General features: G+C 52.7%; 1 protein-coding gene across 2 annotated transcripts in view; it reads right to left on the bottom strand.

The window, feature by feature from the left end:
* The window catches only part of MTOR (mechanistic target of rapamycin kinase), a 137,306-nt gene that overhangs the window by 5,729 nt on the left and 113,609 nt on the right, over positions 1–17,968 (bottom strand). Inside the window, exons 37-54 of one of the 2 annotated variants that reach the window (XM_029946054.1) lie at positions 15,878–15,993; positions 14,835–14,952; positions 12,411–12,662; positions 11,653–11,753; positions 10,961–11,057; positions 10,620–10,718; positions 10,210–10,332; positions 9,628–9,810; positions 9,120–9,254; positions 8,721–8,895; positions 7,031–7,166; positions 6,336–6,483; positions 5,614–5,736; positions 3,936–4,018; positions 2,744–2,816; positions 2,176–2,250; positions 1,668–1,803; positions 490–555 (exon numbers count right to left, since the gene is read on the bottom strand). In XM_029946054.1, the coding sequence (XP_029801914.1) occupies positions 490–555; positions 1,668–1,803; positions 2,176–2,250; positions 2,744–2,816; positions 3,936–4,018; positions 5,614–5,736; positions 6,336–6,483; positions 7,031–7,166; positions 8,721–8,895; positions 9,120–9,254; positions 9,628–9,810; positions 10,210–10,332; positions 10,620–10,718; positions 10,961–11,057; positions 11,653–11,753; positions 12,411–12,662; positions 14,835–14,952; positions 15,878–15,993 (2,239 nt within the window). The remainder of the gene's footprint in view (positions 1–489; positions 556–1,667; positions 1,804–2,175; positions 2,251–2,743; positions 2,817–3,935; positions 4,019–5,613; positions 5,737–6,335; positions 6,484–7,030; positions 7,167–8,720; positions 8,896–9,119; positions 9,255–9,627; positions 9,811–10,209; positions 10,333–10,619; positions 10,719–10,960; positions 11,058–11,652; positions 11,754–12,410; positions 12,663–14,834; positions 14,953–15,877; positions 15,994–17,968) is intronic. The other variant, XM_029946053.1, reaches the window with a different exon arrangement.

The following is a 17,968-nucleotide window of genomic DNA, read 5'->3' as shown; positions in this document are numbered from 1 at the left end:
CAGCATGAATATGCATCTGCTGCTGTTTCTGAGCCACTAACAATGCTCTAGGCCCATGGTAGTACAGCTAATAATTATTCCAATCCAGACAGCATTCAAGGGCATATCCTGGCTAATATTCAGACATACTTTCAATTGTGTTTTTACAGCTAGATTAAGATTGGATAGTTTGATCAAAATTTCTGAGCCTTAGGTACCCACCCCATCCTGAGAGGCATTAAATAAAAACACATGTGCTCAATAACTATTTCTAGACCAACGCTTTCAAGTTACATGAGCGCCCATTAGATGATATTTTAGCAGTGACAGTTCCTGCATGACGGCATCACTGGTACAGAGCCTCTAGAAATACATGCTTCCTTCCTTCATAGTCGGCGTCCGTTACCGCTTTCCATCGTGCGTCCTAACGGCAAGAACGAAGCTCGTCCCGTTCGAGACAGACTCTGCGTGAAGGGGACAGATCTGCAGTCTCCCATGGGAGGCACCCACCTACTGACTGGCCAGCAGAGTAGGAATCTGTCCGTGTTCGCGACCGCTTGTTGCCTTTGGTATTTGCTAGGGAAAGAAATAAAGAGAGGATAAAAAGTGCTTCCAACTGTCACTTGAAAGAAACTGGGTTGATACAACCATAAAAATACAATCTTTCTAAGAGCTAAAGAGCCTTGGGGAGCACTCAGGCTGGGTCACTCAGGAGTCAGGGGGCGAATGTGAGCAGGGGGTCCAGTCCTGTGGGATTCGCTATGTCGCTGAGCTGAATTTGGACGCTGGGGACCAGATAACAGAGGGTGAAAGCAGAGTTTATTGGCAGTGGTTGAGACACCTGTGTCAGTCACCCCCTTCTGAGGAGGAGGAGCAAGGGGGCGTCAGAGAGGTTGCTACCCTAGGTCATGACTGCTGTGTCTCCTGTCAAGACGCCGGCTGGCTACTCTATACGAAAGAAACAAACACCACTAGGGCACTTAGTTTATCCTGAAAAAGAAATATTTATTTATAACAAATGTTTTATTTTTATATATATTTTTTAATGTTTATTTTTGAGAGAGACCGAGTGTGAGTGGGGGAGGGGCAGAGAGAGAGGGAGACACAGACTCTGAAGCAGGCCCCAGGCTCTGAGTGTCAGCACAGAGCCGGACGTGGGGCTCGAACTCAGGAACTGCGAGATCATGACCTGAGCCGAAGTCGGAGGCTTAACTGACTGAGCCACCAGGTGCTCCAAATAGATTTTTTTTTTTTAAGTTTTATTTTTGAGAGAGAGAAAGCAAGCAAGTCGGGGGGCGGGGCAGAGAAAGAGGGAGAGTGAGAACCCCAAGCAGACTCAGCACTGAGAGCACAGAGCCTGATTTGGGGCTCGATCTCAAGAACTAGGAGATCATGACCTGAGCTGAAATCAAGAGTTGGACGCTTAAGGGAATGAGCCACCCAGGCGGCCCTTAATTAATATTTAAATTGGTGATCGGCGTTTTCTGTTCTAGTTAAAAAAACCCAAACAAACTTGAAATTCATTTCCAGCCATGAGAACCGCTCTGTGTAAGCACAATGTGGTAGCCCAGTAATATACCCCAGGCCCAGGCTGGCAGGGGCAGAGGTCAGTGGAGGAGTGGAGGGCATCAGGTAGTCCCCGTCTGTAGGGTGTGGGTCCCAGCTCCCAGGCACCTGCTCATACTCACTGTCCATCAACCTCCAGTTCAGCAAGGGGTCGTAGACAAAGGCTTCCAGCACGGCCATGACGCTGTCCTTGTGCTCCCGCAGCACTTCCATCACCGTGTGGCATGTGATTCTGTAGTTGCCGTCCAGACCAGTGACCTGCAGGACCAGAGCCACTCACCACAGAAGTCGCTGGCCCCGGCTCCACCCCTTACGGCCTCATGACCAGAAGCAAGTCGAGAGGCTCTGTTTCCCCCGCACTCAGGAAGCAGACACAGGCCATTACTGACGTAGCAGGATGGGAACGCATTCCGAGCAAGGGGTCAGGTCAGGCCTTGTAGGAGACAAGGTCTGACGTGAAGCATGGAGCGACGCTCAGAGACGGATCATTTCGAACACAATGGAAATATCAGGAAAGCGCTACAGAAGCCGCCCAGGTCCTCTGGGGGACTGATGAGATCCAACGAGCAAGTGTGTGTTCAGAGCGGGCCCGACTGTACTAGCCCCCTCCTTCCAAGGCAGCTCGCTCACCTCCATGGCATTGGTCAGCATCCTGGTTAGTCTAAACGGAATCTTCTCTGGAAACTTCTCCCTGGTCATAGCGACCTGTGGGGAAATCAGAGAGAACCCACGTGCGGCAGTTAGACTGTTTTCTTTAGCGAATGCCAGGCGAAGGGAGGGGGCTTTTCTTTGTGTTGGTTTTCATCAGGGTGCAGAAGTGAAGTAGCCTGAGTTTAGTGAGGGGACTTGTCACAGGGCTTTAAAGACAACTAGAGAGAGAGAGAGAACAAAGGGATAGAGGGGAAAAAGAAAAAGGACAAGAGTGCTTCCCACCAGGCCTTTGACCGGCAGGCTGTGTCGGGGACAGGACCCCTCCACTGACGGTGTGTGAACAATGGCGCTTGCCTCCGGAGGGCCTCGGATGATAAGTTATCATTGAGCACCGATTTCGTTCCTTGGATTGACTTTCTATTGCTTTGGTAGGAGAGGCAGGAGTCACGATAATCATTTTGGGCTTAAATTTGCCAGAATGGTCAGAGGGAAAAAAGCAGCCATCTGGAAGGTAAGCTGTACATGGTGTTCTAGAACACGCGCTCACCTCGAAGCAGTCCCCAAAGTCAATGTGCAGGATCTTCCCACTCAGCCGGTCCAGCATTAGGTTGGATGGGTGTCTGGGAAACAGGAGAGACACCGGAAGAGGTCACTGGAGCAGCACTGATGAATCAACCAACAAGGATGTGATATTCCAGGCCGTGGCCACAGGCCACGGCCAGGCCCTGCCCACTCCTGCAAACCACGTTTTCCTGAACGTGGCCGTGCTGAGTCACGTTTTGTCGCAGGCTGCTTTTGTGCTACGACAGCAGGCGTGAGGAGCTGGGAGACACTGTGTGGGCAGCAAAGACTAGATTATTTCTTATCTGGTCCTTTACAAAGTTTGCGGATCCCTGTCCCAGGTCTGAAACGAAGATGTATCTCCGTGAATCCCAAGTCGCTTTCCCAAGGCCTCTGGTCACCAGAGAAATCATTTCTGGCGGTGCTGGCATCTCAGAGTGACAAGGCTCTATCGCCAACCCTCAGCATCGATCACAGGGTCTCACCTCTGAGCCCCCGGGCCAATCTAGGTCATCTGGTTTTGGTCACCAGGAATTCTCTTGGTCCTTTTCAGAAACAAGAATTTATTATTTTTGTGGGAAAACATTATTTTACTCCCAAAGTGTTGCACGAGACATGAGCCCAGGAGAGAGTAGATATCAGAGAACTCGTTTTTCAGACTTCTGGGGAGTCAGTTTCTGAATATTCCTGAAGTACTTTTTTAGTCAGTACATTCAGATACAATTTATTAGGCAGACGTATCAGGAGGATCTACTTTGGCTTCAGTCACAGAAACAGAATGACTTAGCACAGCGGTGACTGATAAATGTTTATTGAATCAATACAATCAATCGAGATTGTTTTTTTCCTTTAAGTAAGCTCTGCACGCACCGCGAGGCTTGAATTTGCAACCTCGGCATCAAGAGTCACCCGCGCTCCTGAATGAGCCAGGCAGGTGCCCTTGCATACGGTTTTTAATATATTAAACCAACTTAGGGAAAAAGTAGGACCCTAGGAGTGAGGTTTCTCTTCTCTTTAGTTTGTTGTATGGCTCTGTCATGTGGATAATAAATTGGGACCTAAGGCTGATGCTGCAAACGAGGCCTGGGGTACAAAATACAAGTGAAAAGAAAAGGAAACTGTTTAAGAAAGGTACAGTGTCGGAAAAGCACTGAAGAAACAAAATTAAGTTTGCTCACCTATCTCCTAGGCCCAAAATATACCCAACCATGGACATGACCGCTAGAGAGCGGGTGTAGTTGGTTCTCCGGTCAAACCACACCTGGAACACAGAAACAGAAGCACACTTGAACGAAGGCTCTGGAAGACAACTAGCTTCAACGCAATTACACCTCAATCAGCTGCTTTTTAATATTCCATCCGTCACCAGTTAATAACATAAAATGGAATAAAAATCTCATTTACAATTAATAAACTATGCTTGGAATAAACTCAGAGATGGACAGAACCTAGATGAATAAAAAAATTAACCTTTGCTTAGGAATATAAAGATCTGAGTAGATGACAATATCCATTTAAGACAGAAAAAAATGTAATAACCTCCAAAATTATTTGATACATTTAATGCAATGCCACTAAAACTTCAGTGGTACTTTTCTGGGGGGACAAAAGGATCCCAAAATTTATCTGGAAGAAGAGAAAAATGAAAATAGCCAATGAGAAAAGACTTCTTACTAACAGTTGTATTGATAATATGGTATGTGAAATAGTGTGGTAGTTGAGGAGAAATAGGCTTTGGAAAGATCAGTGAAATAAAACAGAAGCCCCAGAAAGAAATCCAATGGCACAGAAAAAAATTTTTGTATAATAAAAATGGACTTTCTTACATAGGAGGGAAAGGGTGGATTATTTGCTGAATAGTATGGTCGTTGGCTAATCATCTTTTAAAAAGTGAACTGGGTGGCCCAGCTCAGTAGGTTAAACGTCCAACTTCAGCTCAGGTGATGAAGTCAAGGTTCATGGGGTTGAGCCCCCCGTCGGGCTCCATGCTCTTAGTGCGGAGCCTGCTTTGGACTCTTTCTCTCTGCTCCTCCTCAGTCTGCACATGGCCCATTCTCTCGGTCTCAAAATAAATAAACTTCAAAAAAACCTTAAATCTTAAATTCTGAATTGGGCTAAGGATTTATTTATTTTTAAATGTTTGTTTATTTTTGAGAGGGAGGGAGAGAGCATGCGAGCAGGAGTGGAACACAGAGAGAGGGAGAGAGAATCCCAAGCAGACTCTGCACGGTCAGCCCAGAGCCTGACATGGGGCTTGATCTCACGAACCACAAGATCATGATCTGAGCTGAAGTCAAGAGATGGACACTTAACTGACTGAGCCACCCAGATGCCCCTGGGTTGAGGATTTAAATGGAGAAACGAATCTTAGAATCAGTACATGAAAATGAACATAAAAAGACACATAGCCTTGAGGTGGAAATGGTCTTTCTAAATATAAGGCCACAGGTAGAAACTTCAAAGAAAAGGATAAAAAATCTGGAAATGTCTGGCTTCAAAAATGTTTGCTTATCAAAAACAAAACAAAAATCCCAAGCCAAGAAACATTAACATTAACAAAATTAAAAAGCCGAACAGACAGGAATGTTACAACATACATGAAAAAGATTTAATGGCCTTAATAAAAAGAGCTCAAATACCATCATAAGAAATGGGAGAAACGTTAAGTTACTAAATCTGTATCTGCTGAACTGCGCGGCTCGCCCATTTAACTTCTGTTATAAAAGACTGCACAGAGTCTGTGGCTAACTGTCACAAAGACGAGTCCACCAGGCGCATGGCACAACCGACAAGGCCAGCCCGGACAGGTGAGCGAGCGGGGGGCGCGGCGTGCTCGGGGAGGCGGGCGCGTCTTACCTCGGAGCTGGGGCTTTTCAGCCACAGCAGCTTGGCCAGGTCATCCCCGGCTGTGTTGTTGACGGCGTGCTCAAACACCTCCACCTTCTGCATCAGCGTCAGGTGATCGTAGTCCGGAGCCATCTGCGACAGGACACAGCCATTCTGAGAGCAGCCGCAACCCAGGACGAAGTAAGGCTCCGCGCCCAGGCAGAGCTGGGGTCTGGTTTCGCCACCCCAGCCCACAAGGAAATGAGAACAGTGCAGAAGGAAGAAGGGTGCGGCCACGCAAAGCCGAGGACCCTGGGGAACTTGCAGGGCCTGAGGATAAAGTATCAGGCCCGGCCCGAGGACCAGCCTCCTGCTGTGAATGAGCACAGCGGAGGCGTCCAGGTTCGGGGTAACAAACAAGTCTCTTATTACTCTTGCATCTGCTAAACCTTGTGGCCAGTGCCCCGGACTCATTAGGTGTTCAGTCGATACACACTGCCTGGAAACATCCTGTCCAGTCTCACCTAGAAGGATCGAAACCTAATTCCTGGACGTCAGGGTCCTTCTGTTTCTTAGAGGTGATCTGCTTTAGGACTCACTTCATTCAAGCTTCTTCAGTAGCTGCTCTCCCCCGTAGACTTCTCAGTGACATACACGCACCGAGAACGGGAAATACAGCTCTGCCCAGATTTCTCAACTCGTGAGCTACGTCAAGACGTCAAAGCGCTAGGCTCGGCAGCCTCGCCACGTACCCGCAACATGATGCGATGCTCGATGTTGAGCAGGATCTTCTTTTTCTCCCGGTAGTCCCGGATGAGGGCGTGCAGTGTGTCACAGTGGGGGACCCAGCCGATGAGGCCCGAGTTGGTGGAGAGGGGGATGACGGCGTATCTCTGGATGCTGGCGCCCGCGGGAGAGGGGGGTTATTGGACGGTAAACAGAGCCCATCTTTGACCCACTCACAGCACGTGTAAATGGGCTGAACGAAGCCCCCGCACAGGCTGTTGGGAGGTGCAACGAGGGCCCTTCCAAGAAGGACACGGCCATGGATGGGACAGCATCAGCCTCCTCAACCTGCCTGACCCTCTCCCTGCTGCAGCAGAGCGGCCCAGTGACTATTTCTTGGCCGGAAACAACCTCCCAACTTAACATCTGTGTTCTTAACGGGAAGAGGAGGAAGGGAGCAGGGTAGACGGGCAAGGTCAAACACACCAAATGTGCAGCACCTCTAGTCTAACGGCCACGGGGTGTTCCATTGGCGGTTGTCACAGGCATTTCCTGTGCAAGCATGTTAAAAGTAAGGAGAATTCTTCTCTCTGTGCCTGCCACCTTGGCTGTCGAGGACTTCCTGTCTGGCATATAGTTCTAGAACTGATTTCGTGAAGGGACGTAAGGAGACCCTAGAAGACCTGTGCCGTCACTGCCGTGTCCCCCGTGTCCTGAATACCTGAGGTTCTTGCGAAGAGACGTGGGGTCGTTGGCCAGGAGGGTGTTCACCAGGCCGAAGAGCTGCATCACCCGTTCGTCTTGCCGCAGGTCCTCGTGGCCCTTCAGGAGGAAAACAAACTCATGCCCGTTGCTGCCTGTGAGGAACGGTGGGAGCAGTTAGCACAGACCAGCCCCGGACTCACGAGCTCCCACAGACTATGCGGCCCCTACCCAGTCACACCACCCAAACACGAAAAAAGTGCCCTAGACCTCATGAAAGAATGGCGCCTGTTTTGATGCTCTCCCAGGGAGATGGTGGTCAAATGAGAAATCAAATTGAAAAAAGCTCTGTGTTGGAGGGTAAGGGAGGATTCTGCACAGAGATGGTCACTCTTATGTTCCCCTCACAGCCCACTCTCTGCCCTTCCCTGGCGTGCTTGGGCCCTGTGAAGCCTGACCCTCACCCACTGCAGCATCCAGGCTCCCAGTTGGGCCTGGACAATGGCGGGAGGTCAGAGGCGGGAAGAGGGAGAGGCCCAAGGGTTTGTCCCTGGCAAGCGGCCAGGCTTCTAGAAATAGCTGTGTTGCCTCTGTCTGGGCTATGACTTCTGGTGGGTGGCCTCTCTTTCCAGGTTACGTGCCCTCAATGGGTTCCTTGCCCTTTTGGGTCTGGAGGGTGGGGATAAGTCACAGCTTCTTGCTGTTGGCTCTCTTAACTCTGCTCACAGCTTCCCCTGGACACAAGTCCTTCATCCACGTCTCTAATGAAATACCGTGGAGAACCTGACTGACACACAATATAGTGTTAGGAGACACCAGCCCACGGAGACAATCACCCGTGTACCATGATTAACTGGTGGTGAATAACTACTGCATTTAAAAATCATGAGCCTTTTTGGGGCGCCTGGGGGCTCAATTGGTTGATTGTCCAACTTCAGCTCAGGTCATGATCTCATGGTTTTTGAGTTCAAGCCCCGCATCAGGCTCGCTGCTGTCAGTTCAGAGCCCGCTTCGGATCCTCTGTCCCTACCATCTTCTGCCACTCCTCTGCTCATGTGCACTGGCTCTCTCTCTCTCCCAAAAATGAATAAACACTTTTTAAATAAATAATTAGCATGAGCCTTTTTAGAGATGACAAACTCAAAGGGCCCCTGGAGCATCCAGGCCTCCCGGAACGACTCGGGGTCATCGAGCTCCCCTGAGAACTCACTTCAACTTCAGTTGTTTATTTTACAAAATCATTTCCCACAGACAGAGACTGTGATGGTAAAAAAGAAGATTCAGGAGCCCAGGAGCCCTTTCTCCAGCCCTGCTCGTCACCTGCCACACGTGCATCCAGGCGCCTCTTCGCTGGCCTGGTCAGTCCCCCACGGCCGCCCACCACCCCCACGGCCCCACGCTGTCCACCCTCACGGTTCCCTCCAGCTGTCCCACTGCGGGTTGTTTGGCTTCACGTAAGCGAGCACGTGATAGGAACACAGCGCGAGCCCCGAGGAGGCTGGGACAGGAAGCCGCTTGCCCTGTTTCTCTCTCAATGAGCCGGAGCGAGATGTCGCATGTGAAAGATTGGCGGTGTGAACGGTAAGCGGTGATTTCAGGAAAGGGCAGGGGTTCGGCCAGGGTCGGAGGAGGGAACGCGGGTGGCGGGAGCGCGCGCGCGCACACACACACACACACACACACACACACACACACACACGGGTCCTTACCCATGAGGGTTAACTTCCGGGGCCTCTGCTTGGAGGTGATGACCTGCAGAGACGGCGCTATGGACTGAATGCGGATGATCGGCTGGTTGGGGTCGTAGGTTCCCGGCACGGCCAGTTCGAGGTCCCGGCACATCAGGAGTTTGGGGGAAACATATTGCAGTTCTAAGGAGGTGAGCTGTGAATAAGTAGCACAGGGTTGAGGTTTCTGCCTCCAGGGAGGAATTTCAGTGCCATTTAGGTAGTTTTCAAAGGACTGCTCGCAGCAATGACTTGTCCCAAAGTCAAGTCTGCATACAGAAGTGAAGCCCGATGCTTCAGAATTAGTGTTAAGATGTTCATACGAAGTAAAACATGCAGGATCACAGTGACAGTTAACCCTGTCAGAACCTAAAGACCAACCTGAGGCAGCTGCTTTGAGATTCGTCTGAACACGTGATAATAGAGGTCCCAGGCCTGAGTGAGGTCCTTGACGTTTCCCGATTTCATGTACTTCCGGCACCATTCTTGGGCTTCCATTAAGTCTCGACCATATGCCTGAGCAGGGAAGCGGGGGCGGTACATGAGCTACCAAGGTGGGGACTAAGCCGCGGGCTGCACCCCAAACACAGACGGCAGAACTCGGGCACACGCTACGGCCGGACGGCTCCGGCCCTGGGTGAGGCCTGGAGACGGCTTATGGGCAAAGGAAGGTCAGAGGGGAGGCGAGATGCCCTCGGGAAGCATCTTGGGGTTTTCCAGTTAAAATTTGGGGAGGGTTCCCAGAAGTCAGTGACAATGACACTGCTGGTGTTTTTATAGTCTGTGACCTCTGTCGGAGTATGCTGTATTCGAGTCAGCAGAAAGGCCGGAGGGAAAGGGTCTGCTAATGACTTTGGGTCACGTCGTGCCGCGCTTTCTTACCACATACCTGATTAAAAGATGTTTCCTTCAGAGTCTGGGGGCCCCGTTCCATCATAGCATGCAGGGGCTCCAACACCTCAAACATGCCTTTCACGTTCCTCTCCCCAAAGTATAAACGAGAGGCTTCTTCCAGGCCTTCGTGCCACATCTCGTGCCAGAGGATGGCCACACGGATCAGCTCCTCACTCACCTGGACCAAAACGGGGATGGGGAGAAGCACCGAGCATGAGCTAACCTCAGGAAGGCCTGTCTCGGGGCGCATGGGTGGCTCGTTGGTAGAGTGTCTGTTGGTCTTGGTTCAGGTCATGATCCCAGGGTTATGGGATCGAGTCCCACACCGGGCTCCATGCGGTGTGGAGTCTGCCTGAGATTCTCTCTCTCTCTCTCTCTCTCTCTCTCTCTCTCTCCCCCTTCTCTGTCCCTCCCCTGCTCACACACTCTCTCTCTCTCTCAAAAAAAAAAAAAGGCATGTCTTGGAGAGACAGGAGGTCCTGCTTCCGGCAGCACTGTCGTCAGGAAGAAACCATCCCCCTCGAGACCTTGGGCTGGGTGGCAGGGTCGGTGAAGGCCACCCTGACCCCTGACTCACCATCATGGCCTGCTGGACAAGGGTGTTGCTGTGCTCACACATGTTCTTCAGAATCTTGTTGGCCGCATTGTGGCGGGCCGTGGTGGTGGACTTGGAGGCCACGGTCAGGGGATAGATGAGCGCCTGAGGCAGACACAGAAGGAACACTCGCAAAGTCTGGCTTTCAGGAGGACAAGAAAAATGGCTGTCGCACTCCTCTGAGGCCACCGGGCGGTGGGAGGGAGGCTGCTCAGCCTCAGGGTGGTTGGGGGGCTCTTTCCCTTCAGAAAGGTCCCTGGGTCTGGGACGTCCAGCCGGACAGATGGGGTGCCTGGCCCCAGTTCCTGTCCTCAGAGCAACTTTGGGAGAGGCTGTGGACCAGGTCAAAGGGCCAGCTGTTCGAGGAGAACTGGCCCCGGGTGCCCTCGTACCTGGGGGTGGTACCGGCCAATGTCCGTGAGAAGCTGGTGGATGAGGCGCCCCACCAAGGGCCTGGGCGTATCAATCCTTGCGATGAGCTGCGGTATGACCTGGTATTCAGAACGACACGGAACGCAGCACGTGAGACAGAGAAACAACCACTTACTCTCCTAGGCAACGGCCGGCTCGTAAAACTTGTGGTGGCAGAGGCTGGCAAGCTCTGGAAGGCTCATTCCCTGCAGCCCTCTGGGAGGACCTGAAGAAGCTACGGGGCGATCCCACCTCTGCCACTGCAGGTGAACCCCCGCGACTCCAGGAAGGGCAGCCCAGGAGTGAGTCTGCCCCGCCTCACCTGCAGCCACGTGTCAATCTGGATCGCCTTCACCCCCTCCACCAAGGCTTCGTTCACATCCGGCCAGTGCCCGTAATCAAACCACAGGGTGAGAACTCTGGGGGGAGAACGAGAAAGTCACAGAAAATGTAGTCTCCCAGCTTGTGTGTGTGTGTGTGTGTCTAATTTTCAAGGCTCTTGAGAAAAGAATTAAGTGGCAGGGCCTCAAATCGGTGGCTCCTCAAATTCTGTTCTCGGAATGACCTTGAAGGGTGGGTGGTGATGGCCGTTTCGTACTCGGCTCAACGCAAGGAGGGGCGTCCAGAGTGAGCGCTTATTTTATCCCAGATAACATAGCGGGATTGGCACCGTGTAAGCCTGGAAATCAGACAGAAGAGCCCAGGGCTAACCACGGATAATCTCTGCACGTATGGAAAGTCGCCTGTAGAGCAGTGGCCACGGGCTAAATGTGGGACCCGGCTGCCCCGTGTTACCTCCCCTCTCTGGATTGGCCTTACATGGCCTTTCAGAGCTGAGGCGACTTCAGCACTCGGGCTTCCTCCCGACGGAACCAAGCGCACACACAGTGCTCCCAGGCCACTCCTCCTCCTGGGTCTTGGCAGGTGGAGGCCGTGGGGTGGGGCAGGGCGAGGGGACCTCATGTGTGTGTCCTGTGGCTCACACAGCCTAGCGGCCCCGCCCTCCTCCGATACCTCAGCGTGTCCTGGAGGTTGTTGCCACGCGACAAGGAGATGGACCGGAAGAAGCCCTGGACGGCAGGGACCGTGTACATCAAGAGGGTTTTGGACAAATCCTGTTGGAACACACACGTGTTGAGGGGCACTCTTGCCTTAGTTTTCTCATCCATAAAAGGGGCCCAGCAGCATACCGACAGTATCTACTTCAAGGAGCGGTTACCAAGTTTAATCAGTTAAAGCATGAGAAGCCTTGGGACTGGTACACGGCACGCAGCAAGCCTCAATAAGTGGCAACTGTGTCACAATCACTATCGTCTTGGGCTAATGGCGGCTCCCTGAGCGGGGTGGCAGGAGGAGGGACACAGAGACTGAACATGCTGCTCTCTGAACTGACAGCCTGGCGGGAGGCGGGGCGCGGTGGGGGAAGGAGAAGGCAGAGGACGGACGCCGCTGGCCTGTCCTTGCGCGGACCCGCAGATGCGCACGGCCACCCACACACGCAGCTGCAGGGCTTGAAGGGAATGAGCTCATTCTCACGGAAAGAATGACAAGAAACTCAATCTTCAGCTCCGGGGCCACAGCAACGCCTCAGAAACAAATACGCGCATAAGAGCACCATCTGCAACAACGCCGGACGGTGAACAAGCCACGTCGTCTGGCTGCACCGGGCACTTGCGGGTGAAGCCCAGGTTCCTGAGGGGCCCCCACCACCCCGCCCCTCGGAGCGCCTGCCACCTGGGTCCGTCCTCGGTGAGGGAGGAAGGGAAGGGTACCTCAGTGACCTTCTTCTGCAGAGGGGACGGGGTGGGGCTGTTCTCAGTGCTCTCGGCCTCGCTCTCGCTGTTGCTGCCCTCGGTGCTGGTGGCCGTGGCGGTGGCCGTGGCCGCCGTGGTGGCAGCAGTGGCCGTGCTGGTGATGTTGGCCCCGCTGGCGTGGCGCAGCTTCTTCTTCTCGTCCCGGGCTTGGTTCTGATGTTTGTAGTGCAGCACTGCCTCGAAGTTCATCACTGCCCACGCGTGCCAGGCCTGGGTGCGGCGAAAGTCGAGGATGAGCGGGCCTGAGCACCAGGGGGCCGCCCTGCCCTCTCAGGGGCCAGCAGGGCAAAGCTCCACCGAAACACTCGGGAATGGGGCCTTTTGCTTGAGGCAGCCCGATTCCTTCGTTCTGTGGGGCCCTTACTGTACCAGCACCGTGGCGGGTGCTGCAGGGGAGGGGTGCCCAGAGTCCTCCCCTCAGGGCCCTTCTGGCCTGGTGGGGGGCCCGGCAACCTGACGATGGGCAAATGGTGGGGGGCAAGGAGACACAGGCAACGGGCAGGCCAGGGCAAGCTTCACAGAAGGGAGTGATTTGGGGTAGGGCTTGAAGAGCAGCCTTCAATGGGTAAGAGGAAGACAAGAGGCCAGCGGCAGGAACTTCCTGGCCTGGGGAGATTAGGGACGAAGACGCAGGGTGGCCAGCACATGGCCGGTCACAGGAAACAAACAGATCTGCCTGGAGCACAGGTCCGAGAAGGAGGACGGTGAGGGGAGGGATCGTGGAGCGGCGGGGTTAGATTAAGGACGGGCTGACATATGAGGGCAAGGAGGTCCCATTTCATTCTAGGTCTGGAAGATTCCTTTGGCAGCCGTATGTGAAACAGCTTATTTGAGAGAGCAGAGACTTAGTGGAGCAATGGTGGAAGTCGGGACCAGGTTCCAGGCCAGTGGGACAGGGAGGACATCAAGAGCACGCCACGGGGGGCTGGTGTCCTGCCATCCAGCGCTCCCATCCGGGCCGCGTGCAGCCTGTCAGAGAGCCGATGCGCAACGACTGCTTGGTGGGAGATGCTCCAGGCTCATCCTGGTGGAGGAGGCACCACCTGACCCCCCCCACCCCCACCCCCGTTACAGTGCAGCATGGCACTGCCTGGTGTAGATGGCAGAGGCGGCTTCCATTTGGGGCCTTGAAAGTTTGCAGTGATACAGGACATTAAATAATCCGCTAATAGTTGGACTTCCTGGACAATCAGGAAACTCCTGTGCATCCCTCCTGTGCTGAAACTTTTCTTTAACATAAATGTGTCCATTTTCCACCTAAGCAGAGTAGGACGATCATAACTGACATAACAATTCTATGCTGACCTGGGCTTAGTTTCCCCATACCTTCATTTAGTCAACAGATAGCTCTTCTGTCTCCACTACGAGCTGGGCATGGAGCCGGGGACGCAGTGAGCAAGACAGAAATGGTCTCTGAGCAGACAGGACCACCCCATGGAGAGTAAGACAGCATAAACCCAAAAGGACTCCTACAAGGGAAAACCTAAAGTTCCCAGAGTCAGGTTTTTTTCCCCTCGTGATTCTAATTTGGTTAGGAGATAGTTTTAATTGGTAATGGTTCCAGCTACTAGATTGATTTTTCCAGACTCGGACTGAAGCTGTTCTAGAGAGAGTATCACAAAACAGGCCCTTTTCAGATCAGAATGGAGCATGCTTCAATCAGGATACGAGTTTGACTATAGATGCTCTGGGTCTTCAGATGCACCTTCCGATCCCAGAGGGATTAAATCACAAAGTGTCAGCAAGTTAAAGAAATACTGGAAAGAAATCGATGACGTCCCTTACGCCACGCGGCTGTTACCAGAAGGCCCCTCAGAGGTCTAGAAACCGAGGGCATGTGCTTCCTCAAAGATGCGTTCTTCCAACATTCCCTCCGCTACACGTCAACCACATCTTTGATACATTTTCTAATTTTGTTTATCTTCCTGAAAAGGCTCCTATGCCGGAACAGGATGTTACCCAGAGCTTTCCAATACAAATAAGAGAAAGTTAAGTTCTGAGATGAGGACCAGGCAGGGATGGAAATCAGGAAGAAGCCGGGGAGGAATGGATGACCCAAGGGAAGACAGAGTTCCAGAGATTAACCGTGGGTCCAGATGCTCGCAGGAAAACAATCGGCCAAGAGCCTAGAAGAAAACAGCGTTCCCCAGTGCTACACCATGTAATAATAATGGTGCAATGAAGGTCTCAGATAAAAGATTCTCTCAATCTTTCTGTATCGACTGAACTTGTGAGGGGCCTCTGACAGTCCAACAAGCGAATGCCTAGGATCGGACTCGAACCATAAGGTTCTGCCATAAAGCCCAGGGGCACGGGCCACTGGGAGCGGGTTCTGCCCCCCGGAGGGGACACGGAGCTGGGACACAGCCTGGCCTCGGTTACCTTGTACCAGCCGCGGTCGTGCTCGGTGGCGGCGCTGTAGTACTGCAGCACTTTGGGGATGGTGCTCTCGTTGATGCCCTGCAGGTTCAGCTGCCACTCCCCGAGTTTCAGGAAACACCTGGAAACAGAGGAACAGGCCCCCGGGTCACCACGCCCGCACACCGGCCCTCACCCTCCAGCAAGGAGGACAAGTGAAGGTGTCCAGGGAGCACGAGCACGAGACAGCGGTGCTTGCTCTCCGGAAGCAACGTGATGGGCCCACCAGGACCCGCCACACACAAAGGGGAAGAACGGGCATTAGGGATACATGTTTGATTATCGTCTCTTCTCCTTGACCTGGCCTTCAAGGCTAGTATAGACCAGGACCGGGTATGAGCAGGTCTGTCTGGACCTGGCCCCGCATCCCCCCACTTCAGTGTTTGGTGGGTGTTGGCTGTTGAGTAACTTCTCTGATCAATTGCTCCTGGCTTCCCCCTCACTTCTCCCTTCTCCTCCATTTATAATGAATAATATATCAAAGTATTGCATATCGATGATCATTTACAACATCACATTTATGCTGATAGTATTAAGGGCCAATGTTAACTAACCGCTCCTCTGTTCCAGGTACGGCTCTAAATCATTGGTGCATTTGCGCTGTTAACCCTCATGCCACCCTCACGGATAGGAGCTCTCATTATCCCCGTTTTCTATGATGGGGAAACTGAGGCACAGAGCTGTTAAGTAACTAAGTCCTCTAAAGACACACATCACAGTCGCGGCGTATCTGGCCTCTGCCAACAAGGAGTCTAACTCTAGAGCCAGACGCCGGGAGGGAGGACCCCGGCACATGGATGCTCTCGGGCCGCCGAACCCTGGGAGACAGCAGCAGGGGCGCTGGAGCAGCATTCGATGGCCGCCTGGGGTCCCTACTGGAAAAGGCGAGAGCCGCGTCAGCACCCAGCAGCCCGAGGAGCCCGGAGCGCTCCCCCTCCCCGTGCTGCGGAGGCAGCCACCGTTGGAGCAACTGGAGTGAGACTGGCCCCGGCCTGCAGGGACCTCACCTGGCCATGAGCTTGTGCAGCTCCTGCTTGTGCTGTTGGTCCTCGGTGGCGATGGCGTGCTGCGCTTGCTGCTGCACGGTCTGCACGAAGTGCTGCATGTGCTGGAAGGCATCGATCTGGAGCAGGACAAAGGCACGGGGAACCGCTTGCCTTTTGGCCCAACCTCCCGGGCAAGAGACTCCTGTCCATCCAACGGCCACGCGCGCCAACCCCCTCCCAGGAGAACAGCCCCGAGCCCCGGGGAAGGGTGTCCCCAGGACAGGGGTCCAGGCCATGCTGCTGGGAGATGGTTGGGCTCTTCAAGAAGACTCGGAACTTTCCAACTCAAGCCTTAGCGCTCCTTGGCTAACTGTGTTACTGTTTTAATAAGCCCTGGAAAAGCTACTCGCCTGGCTACCGTACCCAAATAACGATTCATATGAAGTAACCTGAAACAACCACTTACTTCCCTATCAACACACTGTCCCAGGGCAAACCAGGCTTATGGGGAGCTATTTTGGGCTCGTAAAACATTAGTTTTGTTGAAGACACTATGGTATCTTGGGACACTCCAGCAGAGCCAAAACTATAGTTTAAAAGATCCACAGAAGCCTCAGGACCCGAATAAGAACACTGAGATGGCGCGGGTCATGCATCCGAGTGAAACGGGAAGACGCCAGCGGCATGGACAGCTAGTTGAGTGGGGGGCTTAGAGGCAAAGTCTTCACAGCGTCCTCAAGCAGTCAGATCTATTTACAATATGGATTTTATATCAACAAGGCCCTTGGGTTAGGAACAGTTGGCCAAATGAGGCAGGAGTAGAGACACAGAGTCAGAGACCTGGGAATAAGCTACAAGCCACCTGCAGACGCCCACATGGCCACAAACTGGTATCTTAATTAACGGGGCCCAGGGGTGCCTGGCTGGCTCGGTGAAGCGTCCGACTCTTGGTTTCAGCTCAGGTCAGGAACTCATGGTTCATGAGTTCGAGCCCCGTGTCTGGCTCTGTGCTGGTGGCGGCATGGAGCCTGCTTGTGATTCTTTCATCCCCCCCACCCCCGCCCCTCCTCCGCTCAGGCTCACTCTTTCTCTCCCTCTCGAAATAAAAAAATATTAAAAAAAATTGGGGTCCATACTCTTTTCAAAGGGCTTCATGGGTGGAGACCGAGCCTATGGACATCAAATGCTCCAATGGAAAAAATGGTGGAATCTGAATCCAACACAGCGAGGGGAAACACTGCGTGAGACAATGTGAAAAAGAGGCTACGTGTCCTTTCCTGAAGAAGAGGGAAAATCAGCGCTTTAAATAAAGATGGTCAGATCGGTCTCCTTCCGTATTTTTAAAAATAGAACCAGGTCAGTGGTGATAGTCTTGAAGAAAATAAAGCTCCCTGGCAGAGACCAAACTCAGACACTTTCCAGCGTAAGGAATTAAGTGGCAACAACGGAATGGCGCACGCCAGAGCCAGAATGATGTGACAACTTAGCAGGCAGCTGATCCGGCAGGGGACAGGGCAGACACACAGATGTTCCGGCGGTTAACAAGACAACTGTCCCCTCAGACAGCGGCCTTCACAAGTTTCCATGGCTCACCACTGGCTTTGAAAAATGAGCTCCATTAGCATCCCACATCTGGGGAGTGATAAATGTCCCTTTAGTTTTTCTACAAGAAACTGCACTGCCCAGACTTAGAGCTGATTAAAAAGAAAAAAAAAAGAATTGAGAGGCAGCAGCAAAGAGATCAATTACGAGAAAGGTGACGGACTGATAACTCAGTGTGATGCGCGTGCCTGTCAAGCAGGTAAGAACTAAACCAGGGACTCTGAGCTTGGGGCCGTTCAGAGCCCACGAGCGCTCTGTGTCACTGACAGTCCAGGCCCAGAGGCTGGAGTCTTTTCAGGAGGCTCAGCAAGGCACTGCACAGAAACCAGATTGCCCCAACCAGGGAGGCCTGGGTATTAGTTTGGATTTGAAGCGCAGGATTACGTAACTTTATCCCACATGGGAGAATCTAGATCCTTCTCCTCTGTGGCATGGGGGCAACTTATTTTCAAGGAATTGAAAATGTTCTAGTAAAATACTCTCTTGGCTCCACCCCTGGGAAGCAAGGAG

The sequence above is a fragment of the Suricata suricatta genome, chromosome 8 (genome assembly GCF_006229205.1).
Source record: "Suricata suricatta isolate VVHF042 chromosome 8, meerkat_22Aug2017_6uvM2_HiC, whole genome shotgun sequence".
In the NCBI taxonomy this organism is placed as follows: Eukaryota; Metazoa; Chordata; class Mammalia; order Carnivora; family Herpestidae; genus Suricata; species Suricata suricatta.
This window is presented reverse-complemented; position numbering and strand designations above follow the sequence as displayed.